Below are 13,573 nucleotides of genomic sequence, written 5' to 3' on the forward strand. Positions count from 1 at the left end.
CATAACCAGACGTTAAAGCACATTCAGCCGTCAGTCTTTACTCCAGACACCTGCCAGCATCAATGGAAACCAGAAAAACCTGAAATTATGACATCAAGTACACGCAGTCCTGAAAGCTCCTCTTTAATGTGTTGAAACAACCTTTCAAAGCCATCGTGAAATTCACTGCAGCTTATTTTGAAAAAAACACTCTATAGTTAATGGCTGCGTTTGTTGACGTTTTCATATTTGAACGGTTGAATAACCACATGGAGCGTGTTAAAGGATAAAATAGTTTATTTTATAGTCTCATAGTAAAGGTAGGCCTCAACTTGCAAGACAATTGTTGGCAGTATGTACAACATACTTGTAATTTCCATGGAATGGAATCGGACAAACAAAGACCTATTACACTAATTATATCCTCCTAAATGGAAATAAAATGGAAACAATATACATACACACACGTTTCCTAGACACGCAAAATGCTTCCTTTTTTCCTTGGGGGAGGGGGGAGGGGGGGGGGATTCAGCAACAATGATTTTTAACTGTGTAAAGCACAACACATTGACAGGGACTCATTTCGCCTCCTTGTACTGCAAAAGACGGGAGCTACCTTTTGACATTCAATACCTATTTTCATACCCTTAAAGGAGAACTACGAGTGACAAATTGGCATTTTCCCATGACTTGTGAAATTACTACAAAATGCATAACATACTTTTGAACTTGAAAACATCCAATCAAGGCTTCTTTTTTTTTTTTAATAATAATATATAAAACGAGATGCCTAACGTATTCAGCCACCTAAAGTCATTCACTACTTCAAGCTAAAGGACAAAATACGATACAAGTTTAGGAATATTCTCTTTCAAAACATCAAATTCAACAAAGGAGTCATGTCGTCTCTTTTTTTTTTTTTTTTTTTTCTCAAATCTTGTGTTAACAAACGTGTCAAGGCAGAAAACCTCTGCAATCCTGTGGGCCTGAGGTGGGTATCACTTTTAACATTTGCTTCAAAGCATCTTCACATTCTTTAGTGGAAAAAGTAAGCTACAAATGTTTTATTTTTTTTTTTATTTTGTTTTAAAAAGGTAAACTTGTCCAGGACGATTTATCTAGGTGTTGTGTGTGTGTAAATTCTAAACAGGTTTTTATCAAGAATAACAAAATAAACAAAAACAAAAAATATATATAATATAGCAGTGCTTGGAGGAGTACACCTGGCGCGCCCTTCCCCCCCCAAAAAAAACAACCCGGGGAGGAGGAGGGGCTACATTGAGGGTACAAAAAAAGCATCAAGTCCTTAAGTAGCCAAGCTGCCTCTTTTTGGGTTTTGGATTGTTGACGTTGCTAGGGGGGAGATACCAATGACGGAGAACCAAAGAAAAGAGAGGGAGAGGGATGGGAAGAAGGGTGTATCAAGAAGGGGAAAAAAACCTGAAGCTCTCTAGATGGATCGAAGCGGTCGTCTTCCACCCTGCCGGCTTCCTCCCTCCTGTTCTTGGAGATTGGGTGGAAAGAGGGACGATTGTGGCGGCGGCGGTGTGAGGGGGTTCGAGGGGTCATGAGTCTCCAGTGCGAGTCCACCCAGAGATGGAGGAGAGAGAACGAGGAGGACGGTGAGGGAGGCCTGTGGGTGGGTCGGCATGGCGAGGAGGGGAGGAGGTGGAGGGGGTGGGGTGGGGCGGGAAAGGTCGATGAGCCTCGAGAGCTTTGAAGGCTGCGTTTCCTCTCACCTTCCCTCGTGCCCCGCCGCCCGGCCTTTTTTTTTTTTTTTGTTGCCAGAATTTAGTAGAGTGGCCCGTCTAGCTGGCCTCCACGCGCAGCTTCTTCCTGTTGGGCGGCTCCTCGGCCTCTGACTCGGAGCTCGAGTCTGAGCCTCCGTCGAACGCCGACACGGCGCTGCCTTTGGGGTTGGTGTACAGGCTGCTGTCAGACGATGAGTAGCTGGCCTGGAGCTGGGTGGAGCCCTTCACCTTCTCCAGAGCACGGACTGCAAAACACAGAAGAAGAAACACGAATGAAGGAAGATCGACAACACACTGTTCCTTTAAGCTGCACCACACCTGATCTTTTTGTCCGTTAAAGTATCAAAATAATGAGTCAGTGAAGAAAAATTCAGGCTGGGAAAAGACGACTGAACATATTGTTTGTTCAAATGGAATCACCACAATTAGAAGACGTTGAATCAAACGCTGGGTGAGATAAGATGATGGAATAAAATGAGCTAAAAGAGATAAAAAACTAAGTTTTAATTTGATCAACTTGGAGGTAAAAGGAAAAATAAGCTTTTCTCTTTTTTAAAGAAATGATTGGAGGTTAAAGTAAAAGTATAATAATGTATATTGTATTTCTTTTCACACTTTAATGTCCTCATCTAACTGATAATATTATTATTTGATGTATTTAAATGTCTTTTCTCAGTCTTGGTGCTCTGTGTGACGCTGCTGGGTTTCAGTGTTTGGCTCACTGTCAAAGCTTCATGGGAAATTCTTGATGATTGCTACAAAAAAAAAAACATCACTGTTTTATCTGTTATCTGATGTCAAGATGGTAAAATTTAACTATCCAGTACAATACTCAGACACCCGTCTGGCTCAGAATAAGAACAGAAACCCACAGTGTTTCCGCTTTGAAGAAAGACTGATCGAACAAAACGTCAGTGAGAAGTGAGTAACAAAGGAAAGTTGAATAGAGGCTTTCCAGCAGTGAGGGCGGGCTTCTAATTTCTTCTTTTGTTGTGGCGGCACAGACGGCTGATTTGAGATCGGGACTAAATGTTCTGAAACCGTCCGTCCGCGTGCTCTTTTTATCACTCCAACATGCAATCAGCTCCAACATGGAAGTGAGGCATTTGGATTTCCACCTTTCCTGTTCCCAGTCTCAGTAGCCTTTGAAGGTCAAATCTGATTTGCTAAAGTCAAACATATCTGAAAAGGTCACAGGGATCCCGACTATTATCAGCAGGCAAACATTACTGAACACTCACGACTGCACCGAGCCGGCACAGATCTTCCTCGTTGTTTTTTTTTTTTATATTTGTCTGTATAATTGGCCGACGGCTGTAGAGTCTCCCCAGCCTGAAGGTTAAAAAGATGATGAAAACGTCTGAAATAAGCAGTATTGTTACCTTGCTGCTCCAGCAGCGCGTTCTGCCTCTTCAGGTCGTCGATATCCTGCTGGTGCGTGTGATTTTTTCGCCTCATGTACTGGATGTACTCTGTGGCTTTGTCTAGGATTTGAGCTCGAGACGCCTGTTTGGTAGACTGCTGTTAGTGACACATGCAAAAATTGAAGCAATGACGCAAGTATACAGAGTACTTATCAACATTTCTCACACAAAATCTTCTGCTACTGTCATGACTGTACAAAAATTTTTTTAAAAAAGCTGGCCCTGAGGCCGACACGCTGCAGGCTCAAACTACTGCAGGAGGACTACAGGGGGGGGAGAATCTAGGACAACGCTGTGTGTTCCTGCACAGCTTGTCTCCTCTTAACCTCTTAAAATCCTCCAGCACTTCACAGCCTGACGTCCCACGAGCTAGGTCACAACCCTGACACATTACTGTCAGGGGCTCGTCTAATTTACAGCAAACAAAAGTACTGCAGCAAATCCCCCCCTGAGCTGACTGGCTGGCTCTCACATCACATGTTCAAGGGACAGCAGATACAGATTATTATATTATGACAAACATTTGCAACATCTCTTATCAATGCAGACTTGTTGATATGCTTCATCTGGCATGTACATTCATTGACGTAGCAGCATTAGTAATTAGGGCTGGGTATATGAGTGTGCTAGATAAAGTTTCTTTCTACTATGACTGATAGCCAAAGTAGGAAAATGAAACTTTAAAAGATTGAAATACTTTTATAAATGAGACATCAACTTAACAGGATCAGCAGCTTATTTTCTCTACTCATTTCTTTGCTCTTTAAAGACATCAGAAACTAGTGAAAAATGTTCAAAACAACTTCCCAAAGCCAAAGGCACTGAGTTTAACATAGAACTACCAAATATTCACATTTGAGGACTATGAACTCTTTTTTTTTTCTTTTTTTCTTTTTTTTTTTACAAAATCCTTTTGCCAAAGTTATTAACTGAAATTTCATCTAAACAGATGCAGCTGCGAGAGGGTTTTGCCTGAATAAAATCATCTAAAATGGGCAAAATTCTGATTCAAATCAGGAATTTTTGGATCTAAGAATAAGTAAACAGGATTAAATATGACCAGACATTCGATGCCAGGTTTCGCTACTTGGCAGTCTCCTAAATTCTTTTCTAAGGACACATTTCAGTCTGTAGCAAAAAAAAAAAACTGAAGTCCAATACCCAGCCCTAATATCCATCACCTCTTCCTCCACAAGAGAAAATACTGCGTTTTGGCTCTAAGACAGAGCCGTAATAGCAGTACGGCCGTGGGAGAGAGGTGTGGGTCGAGCGCTGAGGTGGCTGTAACTCAACACTTTACAAATTATCAGCAAACATCACTCACATCATCTCATAACTCCCCCCCCGCCCCCCGCCCCCCTCCCTTCCTCCTCTTCATGCTGTGTGTGTGTGTGTGTGTGTGTGTCTCAAACTGGTCTTTTAGGGGAAAATACAATGTGTGCCCAGTTCCTGAACCCACTCCAAATGCTCTCAATGTCATGGATGTCAAAACAGGAAGAGAGCAACAAAATTTCCTCATAATAACTTCCTGACGCTGGTCCAAGTATTTAGACTGCATCACTGTCTTGCTGCTGCCAATCTGTACTCTTCCACCATCTGCCCTCCTCCCAGTTCCTTCAACTATTTCCCTCCACTGACACACATACAAAGCAAGAAAAAAAAAGACATCTGCATCTCTGAATATACTCCAAAAACATTAAAATGACCTCACAGTAGAAAAGCCCTCACCTCTAAACGTCATGAACAGTCATTAAACACACAGCACATTCAAGCAAACAAATTGTCAAAATACAAAAATATCTTACATGAGTGACCATCATTTGTGTGCCGGGAGGACTCCCAGGCTGAGCTTTACCAACCTTTTCTCCCTGCAGGGCGGGTACCGAGTCCCGGAGGCTGTGAAAGCTGTCTTTGATGTGGTCCCTACGTTTGCGCTCCAGCGCATTGTGGTGTGCCCGTTTGTCTGCCTGCAATGAGAGAGTCACAAGGCCTTCAGCCTGGCAGCGGAGCAGCGTGGGTAGAAGACGGCGGGTGTCCGGCCGTCCCCCCCCCCACCCGCTCAACCTACACAAACCGCTCTGCTGCCAAGTTCCCGCCTCTGCCTTTACGACTAGGACAGTCTGTGTAGTGAATGCAGTCAAATATCGTCATATGAGAGGTAGACGGCAGTGACTAGCTACGTCTGATTTTTAATAAAAACGCCAACAACATCCACGATAGACTTTTCTAGATGTTTGATATCAACATAAGCTGCTTTCAGTTATTCTTCCTGGTTGCAGAGTTTTAGAAAAATTCAAGTTGTAAAGCTAGGATTCGTGCAACGTCGGGCTGTTACATAAAAATTAGAAACTGATGCGCAAAACTTGAATTTGGATGCTGTTGTTTGGTGTAAACTTTGTCAGTCAGCTACTTAAAAGGTAGGAAAATAATTCCTATTTTTTTTTACTGTGGCTGGTGAGTGAGATAAAAGTGAATTATAGAAAAAAAAACTCAAATTGTACCAGATGAACTTCCAACTGTACAAGAAGCAGATTGATTCATCTATTTTTCTTTGTTTGCTGTGTTTTAGGGATTCTGAGGGTTAAATCAATCAAACTCATCTATAAATGTTACAAGTTACCAGAGAGACAAGTGTCAAAACATTCGAGAAGCCGTAACTAGCAAATATTCTGTCTATTTACTTGAGAAACTAGACAAGCTCAACATTATTCTTCTCCACAACGGTTGCATCTAACCTGATTGAAATATCATAAAATGCCTCCAACTTTGCTTCTGGATGAGGTTCAAAATACACACAATGATAATCATGGAAGAAATGTACAAAACTCTTTTCATTTATCTGAACCGCAGAAGCTCGTGAGCTGTGTGAAATGTGTTAAAAATGACTTGGCAACATTAAGGAAGATCCACCCAAGTCATGTTCTGCAATTGCAAAATTTCACTATAAAAAAAAATGTTGAGTTTTGAGGATATCCTGCTAACAGACAAATGGAGATAAAAAAAAAAACAACCTTCCTGGCAGACATTGTCACAAATAATTGATCATCCAAATTGCCGTTACTTAATTTTCTGGCATCCTACTAATCAACTAACTGCTGGCATCACTGTCAGCCAACAACCTCCAGTTGTCTCAAGAGAAAAGACTAAATAAACTACAAGTTGCTGCCTTCTGTGGCCGTTCTGCTTCTGACCCCGTGCTGTCCCCTGTTCTTCCATCCCCCCCTCCGTACCCTGACCCGAGCCGACCCCGCGGTGCATTTCTGTCCCTCCTTCTCCGCAGGAGCGCACGGGAGTGGCCGTTCAAATTAACGACCGGGTCAAAGGCATGACACTGGAGGAGGGCGGACGGGAACGGCGGATCCTGGATTGAGGATTACACCCGGCTGAATTAAACGACGCGATGACCGACGAGGTCCTGATGAAACGTCTGTTTATGGAGTCGTCACTGGAGATTTGCCTTTTTGTGGCTGAAGGTTCAGCAGCTGCGGCTCTGTTTCCTCTACTCGCTTCTCCAGTGTGTCTTGTGTTTTCTGCAGTAAACAGCTTTAAAAATCATGTGACCTCGCTGCACTGGGTCAATTTTTTTTTTTTTTGTGCTTAATTTCAGGCTGCTGTAGTGAATCAAACTCCACATTTTTCACGTCTCATGCCAAGTTAAATAACTGACTTAATCACAGGAACCTGATCCCTCATTTTTTAATATATTCTCCATTAACACGCAGGGCTTGAAGCTGTTGGGAAACAACATCTAACAGGCTGAAAATTACAAACACACATTTGCATTCTAATTACACTGTAAAAGGCATAAGATGGCTGCCGTGATCACATGACCAGGGGTCGGGCCGAGCAGATCAGTTTGAACTGTTTACAGGCCGAATCATCACAGCCTCCAATCAAATCTGATTCTTGCCTAATCCCAGCTGTCACCAGATTTGAGTCCAACATCCAATCACCTCTCTTCATACACCTCCAACACAGCAAAGCCTGATTTAAAATATTAGCAATGAAACAGCACGACGACGGTGATGATGTGGTTACAACTTTGCCTCAGGCAGACGGGACATGGTAGAACTCATGTGACCCGCTATCATCTGACTCATTTTTGCCCGCTCGTCGCAATAAAAACCAAAGCGGCCACAAGTGAGACGACACACACACAGGTTAGGACAAGCTTTCAGCGTGTCATGTGTTTGGTGGGAGGGGCGACACATTGAGAGTGACTCACTTACGAACTCCTGAAACTAATATAAAAATCATGCTGTTGAGTTAGCCACTTAATGCTAGAAAACAACCCCACCAAGTCAAGTATTAGCCTAAATGTCATGCATACTGTACAGAGGCCGTCATAAACACACATTAATAAAATTAACTGCATTTTTTTTTTTTTTTCTCTCTCCCCCCACAATGCTCGTCATGTGATTAGTCTGGCTGGCATGGTGACAACTGCTCCTGCGGCCTGTTGCGCAAGAGCCATAAACCAAAAGCAGGAGAGACAAATCCACCGGGACCCATGTGCCTCCTGGTATCATACACGAGAGGCGTGACTCCACTCCCTCCATTAACTCTGGCATAAACAAACACATGACGGGTATTGATGGCACGCACAATTACAGGTCTGGCAGCCATTTCCATATGTGCCCGTTTCACTGAATAGAAAGCAGGTTCACAAAGTACACTTGGCTGATTTTCTTGTGTCCAACTAGGACTGGTGAGACATTCAATTATAATATAACCTGGAATATTCTTCACACTTGTACTGTGGAGTTATTAAATTCCACTTTTAGCATTTATCATTATTTTAAAGTGGTGTTGAACACGTTTGGTGACACAACACTCATAAAACATTTGAGGTGTTTATGAGGATGAGCTGAAAAAAGAACTGTTCTAATTCTTTTTAAAAAAAATGAATTTATTAATGTTCATGTCTGAAAGTTAATTAAGATCCAAGCATGTATTCAAGCACTTCTCTCTGGAGCTGCTCCATATAAAATTACAAGGCAACTGTGGCCATTAAGTGCCCTCGGTGATTTAAATTAACACTTTGCTATTTGCCACTTCTAACACTCTTAACCGCGCTCCTGTGTGAAAAAAAAAAAAAGCTTTTCTAGAGTCATGTGATCTGACAAAGCTAAAGTTTTAGTTTTACAGACTTCAACTGCTCTATCAAACGTTGTTGTATTTAGTTTAACACTATAATCCCACTACAGGGTGAACCGCAGTGCTTTATAGTGGAGGCGGGCCACGACGTCTGAAATAAAGACCACCTCCACTTATCAAACAAAAGTTAACTCTTGTTTGGAAAAGGGGCAGAGGTTGTGGTTCACACAGTACATGCTACATATTTGATGGGTGTGGCTGGTGTTTAAGCATTCATCTAGAAACTAAACCGATCACGAGACCAGATGCATCAGGATCTGCGTAGCTTGTCACCTCTGCTCAAAATGATTCCTCCACTAGCATGTTTGTTAGTTTTCATTACAAAACATATATTTTGTAATATTACATGTCATGTATGAATAAAATATTAATTTATAACATCTCTTGCCAATGTCTATCATATTACTTTATTACCATTTTTCCTTTTAATAGCGATAAATATTGGATTCTGTGAGACGACAAAGGTTTTTCTATACTTTCTGATGGGGTGGGCACAACAAATACAATAATGTGTCATGGTATATTGAATTTTATAATCATGATATCAATATATATTGTGATATAGTATATTTTATTTAAAAGAGTAGTTGGACAGATAAAATAACCACAGAATTAAGTCTGTTTTTGGAAAATCCAACAAATTAAATACCTGACAGATGAAAGCACTTCATCATAGATCATAGAATGAAATTAAAGCAACAGTTACATCCTAAATGATGAGAATCTCTAATAGATGACAAATGTATACTGTCTCACAGTACATTTCAGTCAAATTTACATCAGGATAACCCCACTGAGATGTACATATATATATATATATATATATATATATATATATATCTCGCAAACATACTTTCTAAAATGATGTACAACTTCTAAGCTTACCCAGTTATTTACAACCTCTAGTCTCACCTAGCAAAACTCATTTCATGTATTATTAACATCTCAATGGATGTGAAAAAAACAAACTGGGTTAAACGCCCGATTAATCATGATAGAAAAGCCAATGACCTACTCTGTGATGGTTCACTGAATCAATCTGCTGTTATAAATACAGGTAACTGTACTCAGACATGTTGTGGTGCCTTCTTAGCTGCGTGCTATATAGTATCTGAGTTGTTAAGTACATCAGGCAGCGTGAAAAACAGGTGTCCAATTACCTAAGTGCAACCATTATGTATTCATCTTAAAACCGATACCTTTTGCTGGCTGCCTAAAACGACGCACCAGCTGAGCTGCTGCCTCCGTTCTATTCATACCTGACCATGACACATTACATAACCGCTCCAGGTGCCGAGTGGAAGAGCTGGTGGCTGCTTCTTTTCGGCTACTGGTGGTCGTCTCGCATTCTCTGCACGAGAGCCTACACTTCTGTCAGGCTGCTGGACAACGTGGAAAACCTTTCTCACGCTAATAACAGTGGAAACACCAATAAACCGGAGGCTCCAGTGGGTGAACGAGGCCACCATCGCAAAAAATATAACGTTTAAAATAAACAGCGTGTCCTTTCATAGTTTGAGGTTGTGTCAAAGTAGAGCTGCAAATAACGGTTACTTTAATTATTGATTCATCTAATGATTTTTTTTCTTTAATTACTCATTTGGTCTATAAAATGTCAACAGTGAAAAATGGCCATCACGAGCTCTCAAAACCCTGTGGTGACGTATTCAAATGTCTTGTTTAGTTCAACTAACAGTCCAAAACACACAAATATTCACTTCAAAATGATATAAAACACAACAAAACTACTTCTCAACTGTCAAAATGATTGCAGATTCACCTTCTGTCAGTTGCCTTGTCATTTTAGCTCTATATTCAACCCTAACATACATCAAAGACATGTATGTTAGGGTTGATACTCCTGTCATTGCCCCTGACCAAAGAACTGGCAAAAAGAAGTTGGTCCTGGGGCGCTGCACTGCAGCTGCTCACTGCTCCTAGTGTGTGTGTGTGTGTGTGTATGTGTGTGTGTGTATAGGATGGGTCATATGCAAAGGATCAGTTTCCCCATGAGGATCAATAAAGTACTTCTTCTAAACATGACACAATGCGTACGATATGTGAAGTCTTTGGTTCTTTGCATCTACTCGTCTCTGTGGCTAGACAATCGCTCTCTTATCTCACTAGCTGAGACCTATCTGCAGACGACAGACCCGCTATCTATGTATAGAAACCTATTCACGTCTGCCACACTGTGCCCAACATTAGTGCTTTAGGTTTTTAACTTCTTTCGATGTATTTAGGGCTTTTTTACATCGAAAGAGTGCAAATTTTATAGCATAATTAGCTGTGTCTTAACAAGCAGGTGCGAGTTTAAGCCGGTGGCTGCTGAATTCACCGTCTCTTATGACAACTCTATAAAAATTACTCATCTGTAGCTTATTAACATTAATTCCGAGAGTTGGCAAAACCACAAAACAAGTAGTCTTGGCTGTATAGTGGTTAATGAGCTCTCTGCACGCCACTATATGTACATTAAGGCTTGGCCAAAGATGGTTTTATGGGGAGATGAAACACCACTCTGTATCATCTGCGTGTTTGAACAACTAATGAGCGGGATGTGTTTTTCTACATAGATAATCTAGGAGGTTTCACTCCTGCTACACCGCTGTAATCAATAAATATAAAGCAATTTTTGAATGTCGTGACTATGTTTGAATATTACTAAGTCATGTCAAGTAAACTACTTATGTAATATTTTAATAAATATAAGCTCTTCTACAGAAAACTCAACAATCAAACAACTGCATTATTTTATCTGATTTTATCAAACCAGATAAGTCTGCGATTGGTACAATCTTGTTTCATATAGACCCCAAATCAGGGGCTATAATTAATTTATAGAAAATCACAATATTGCTCAGTAAAATCCTAATTTGACATTTTTCCTTAAAACCGCTCAGCTCTGTTTGCACATGTGCAGATTTTCCTTCATCTTGGACTAAATACACAGATATTGAAGCAACTCTGAGGAGCACACGCAGCTATGACACTCAGAACATACATATTTATGCTTATAGCTTCAGTAATCAAGTTAAATATCACTAACTCAACTGTAATCGGGTTAAGGTTTCTCATGAGACTGTGCAATTGAGCTCTGGACTGCACCAACGCATAAAGTAACTGTGGTGAAGAAAGGTCTGCTGGAGGGCAAAAGCAAAAAAAAAAAAAAAAAAAAAAAAAAAAGCTCTGACTGATGTTTGCTGTCTGAATATCAGTAAGACATCCTGATAAAATTTCATACTACAGATGCTTTGATGTCCCTTTCAATCTGAATTGTGGAGATCTGACTGGAGGTAAGGAGACTGTGCTGTGCAGCCTGTGCAGGGTGTGTATGCGATGCAGCTATACGTCATTCATTTAGGCTGCCAGCCCTTTAGTGGCCTGTCGAGAGAAGATGGCTCTAATCACAGGCTGCAACACAGGAAGACATCCCGCTGCAGCCCTTCCTGACACGAAGGCTTGTCCGAGATGCAGGCGCGGCCACCGCTCCTCTAACAACATGCAACAGCATCTATACCTCCGCCACTACATCCTCATCGTGGATGCAGCACTAAATGTAAACGGTCTCTCTCTCTCTGCTCAGATGACCTAGATGTGTAATTTGCAAACCTGATCATGAGCGGAATCCCCGCGGTATGAAGTGAACCGTCGGGGAAGTCGACTCGGAGCGACTAACCGGCTGCCACCGAGCACGGAAAGCTTTGTATTAGCCGGGAAAAATAATAAACATGCAACAGAAAAGCCTTTGTAGCGGGATAAAGCTTTGGTCTAAATATAGATGTCGTGTCACCGTGTCCCTATGGCCGCGTACACACAGCATGGGGGAAACCCTGCAATGCTGCTGCCGAGCAACAATCGCTGCACTGTTATGGATGTGGATATTCAACGCTATGAAAAATGACGCGAAATTGCCGTGCACAAATATTAATTTATAACATAAATGTAGCTTTTCCACAAGGCAGCAGTACTTTCACATTCGCTTTGAAGTCACATCAACATCCACAGTGTAATCTTACCAATCGATTAAATAACATAATTAAAAATAAAATAAAATAGAAAAGAGTAGACTCTGGTGGATTAATTCACTTTGCAACAGAGAAACATGTTTCGACATTTGGACAAATCCCCCCAGCATTACGCACCACACAGTGATATCTCGGTGATTCTTCCTGCAAAGAAACAGAACAAAAAGTACAATTGTAGCCATAATTGTTCAGCAAATCTTACTGTTTCGCTGAAGTCACTAGAGAGTAAAATAATTTAGCAAATTAAAAATGTTTCTGAGCAAGAAAAACTAGTGTTGCTTATCTATAAACTAGATTCCCGAGAAATAACACTTATCAGACAGAACGCTAGCCAGCTTATTGGTAGCTAACGCTAGCTGAGCAGCTAGTTCGGCTAAATCCAGCCAGCAAGAAAAATAACATCGTTAAAAATGGTAAAAGTGGTCATACTCACGTCACTATCGACTTCGATATCATCGTTATCACTCATTCTTCGATAAAATAGTCAAGTTTAAAGGGATGGGTGGCTAAAAAAACAACATGAATCAGTTTAGCACCAAGCGGCGCTCCAACAGACAGACTGCTAACAGCTCGCTCTGTTTGGACAGACCCGAGGAGGACCGTCTCCACGTGACTACACACCACACACTAGGCTGCCGCTGTACAGCACGCATGCGCGACATCCCGGGGACGTATGGGAGTTGTAGTCGCTCGTGAAGTTTTACCGTAAAGTATCAAATAAATCTGACGTTCTCGATAGATTTTCAATGTAGAAAGATTTAAATATAGATGTTTTCAACCGATTGTCGGTGGAAACACCAGTTAGTTGTTTAAATATTAATTAAATAGCAAGATTCTTTTATTTGTAAACTACAATGTCCAGGAGTCGTTGAGGGTGCTTGAGACGTCATAACGCCTTTTTTCTTTCAGACGCATTATGGGAATTGTAGTTGGAGGCGTATTTGTATGTCAGAGGAGCTAAATAGGGCCATGGCTGAGACACGTGGATTTTTAAAGAATACACTCAAGAAACAAACTCAGACGTACACACAGGTCCAGTTACAACAGCCTACAAATATGCACCAATCAGGTGGTTCCTTCCTCTTATCACTTGAAATTTATCCTTTTTATTCTTTCTTTTTTCTTTTATTCACTCTCACTCTAAATCCATATAGCTGGACTGTGATATAGAGCTGAAACGATTACTAAAGTAATCAATTAGTTAACTGACAGAAAATTAATTGGCAACAATTTT

General features: G+C 41.1%; 1 protein-coding gene and 1 long non-coding RNA gene across 8 annotated transcripts; one reads left to right on the top strand and one right to left on the bottom strand.

Annotated features, from left to right (window-relative positions):
• Positions 1 to 258: 258 nt before the first annotated feature.
• max (myc associated factor X) lies at positions 259 to 12,949 on the bottom strand. 7 transcript variants are annotated; one of them, XM_067573088.1, is made up of 5 exons: positions 12,773 to 12,949; positions 12,457 to 12,483; positions 4,960 to 5,121; positions 3,113 to 3,236; positions 259 to 1,975 (listed from the first exon to the last, which is right to left on the bottom strand). In XM_067573088.1, exons 1-5 carry the CDS (start codon positions 12,806 to 12,808, stop codon positions 1,788 to 1,790), a joined length of 537 nt encoding a protein of 178 aa, XP_067429189.1. In that variant the 5' UTR covers positions 12,809 to 12,949; the 3' UTR covers positions 259 to 1,787. The 7 variants fall into 7 exon arrangements, with proteins under 7 accessions (XP_067429189.1, XP_067429188.1, XP_067429192.1 ...); XM_067573087.1 differs by having other exon boundaries at positions 3,113 to 3,251; positions 12,773 to 12,948; XM_067573091.1 differs by having other exon boundaries at positions 5,014 to 5,121; positions 12,773 to 12,946.
• On the top strand, positions 2,060 to 2,367 carry LOC137169756 (uncharacterized). The gene is made up of 2 exons (XR_010924533.1): positions 2,060 to 2,164; positions 2,217 to 2,367. It is a non-coding gene; the product is annotated as an uncharacterized lncRNA (long non-coding RNA).
• Positions 12,950 to 13,573: the final 624 nt, after the last annotated feature.

The sequence above is a fragment of the Thunnus thynnus genome, chromosome 18, assembly GCF_963924715.1.
Source record: "Thunnus thynnus chromosome 18, fThuThy2.1, whole genome shotgun sequence".
NCBI classification, from domain to species: domain Eukaryota; kingdom Metazoa; phylum Chordata; class Actinopteri; order Scombriformes; family Scombridae; genus Thunnus; species Thunnus thynnus.

Excerpts from the sequence above, each read along its gene's own strand:
- max (XM_067573087.1), bottom strand. The coding sequence starts at position 12,808 with ATGAGTGATAACGATGATATCGAAGTCGATAGTGAC. Across the intron at positions 12,484-12,772 it reads ATATCGAAGTCGATAGTGAC|GAAGAATCACCGAGATATCA; the intron begins GTGAGTATGACC and ends GTTTCTTTGCAG. Across the intron at positions 5,122-12,456 it reads CACCGAGATATCACTGTGTG|GCAGACAAACGGGCACACCA; the intron begins GTGCGTAATGCT and ends CTCTCATTGCAG.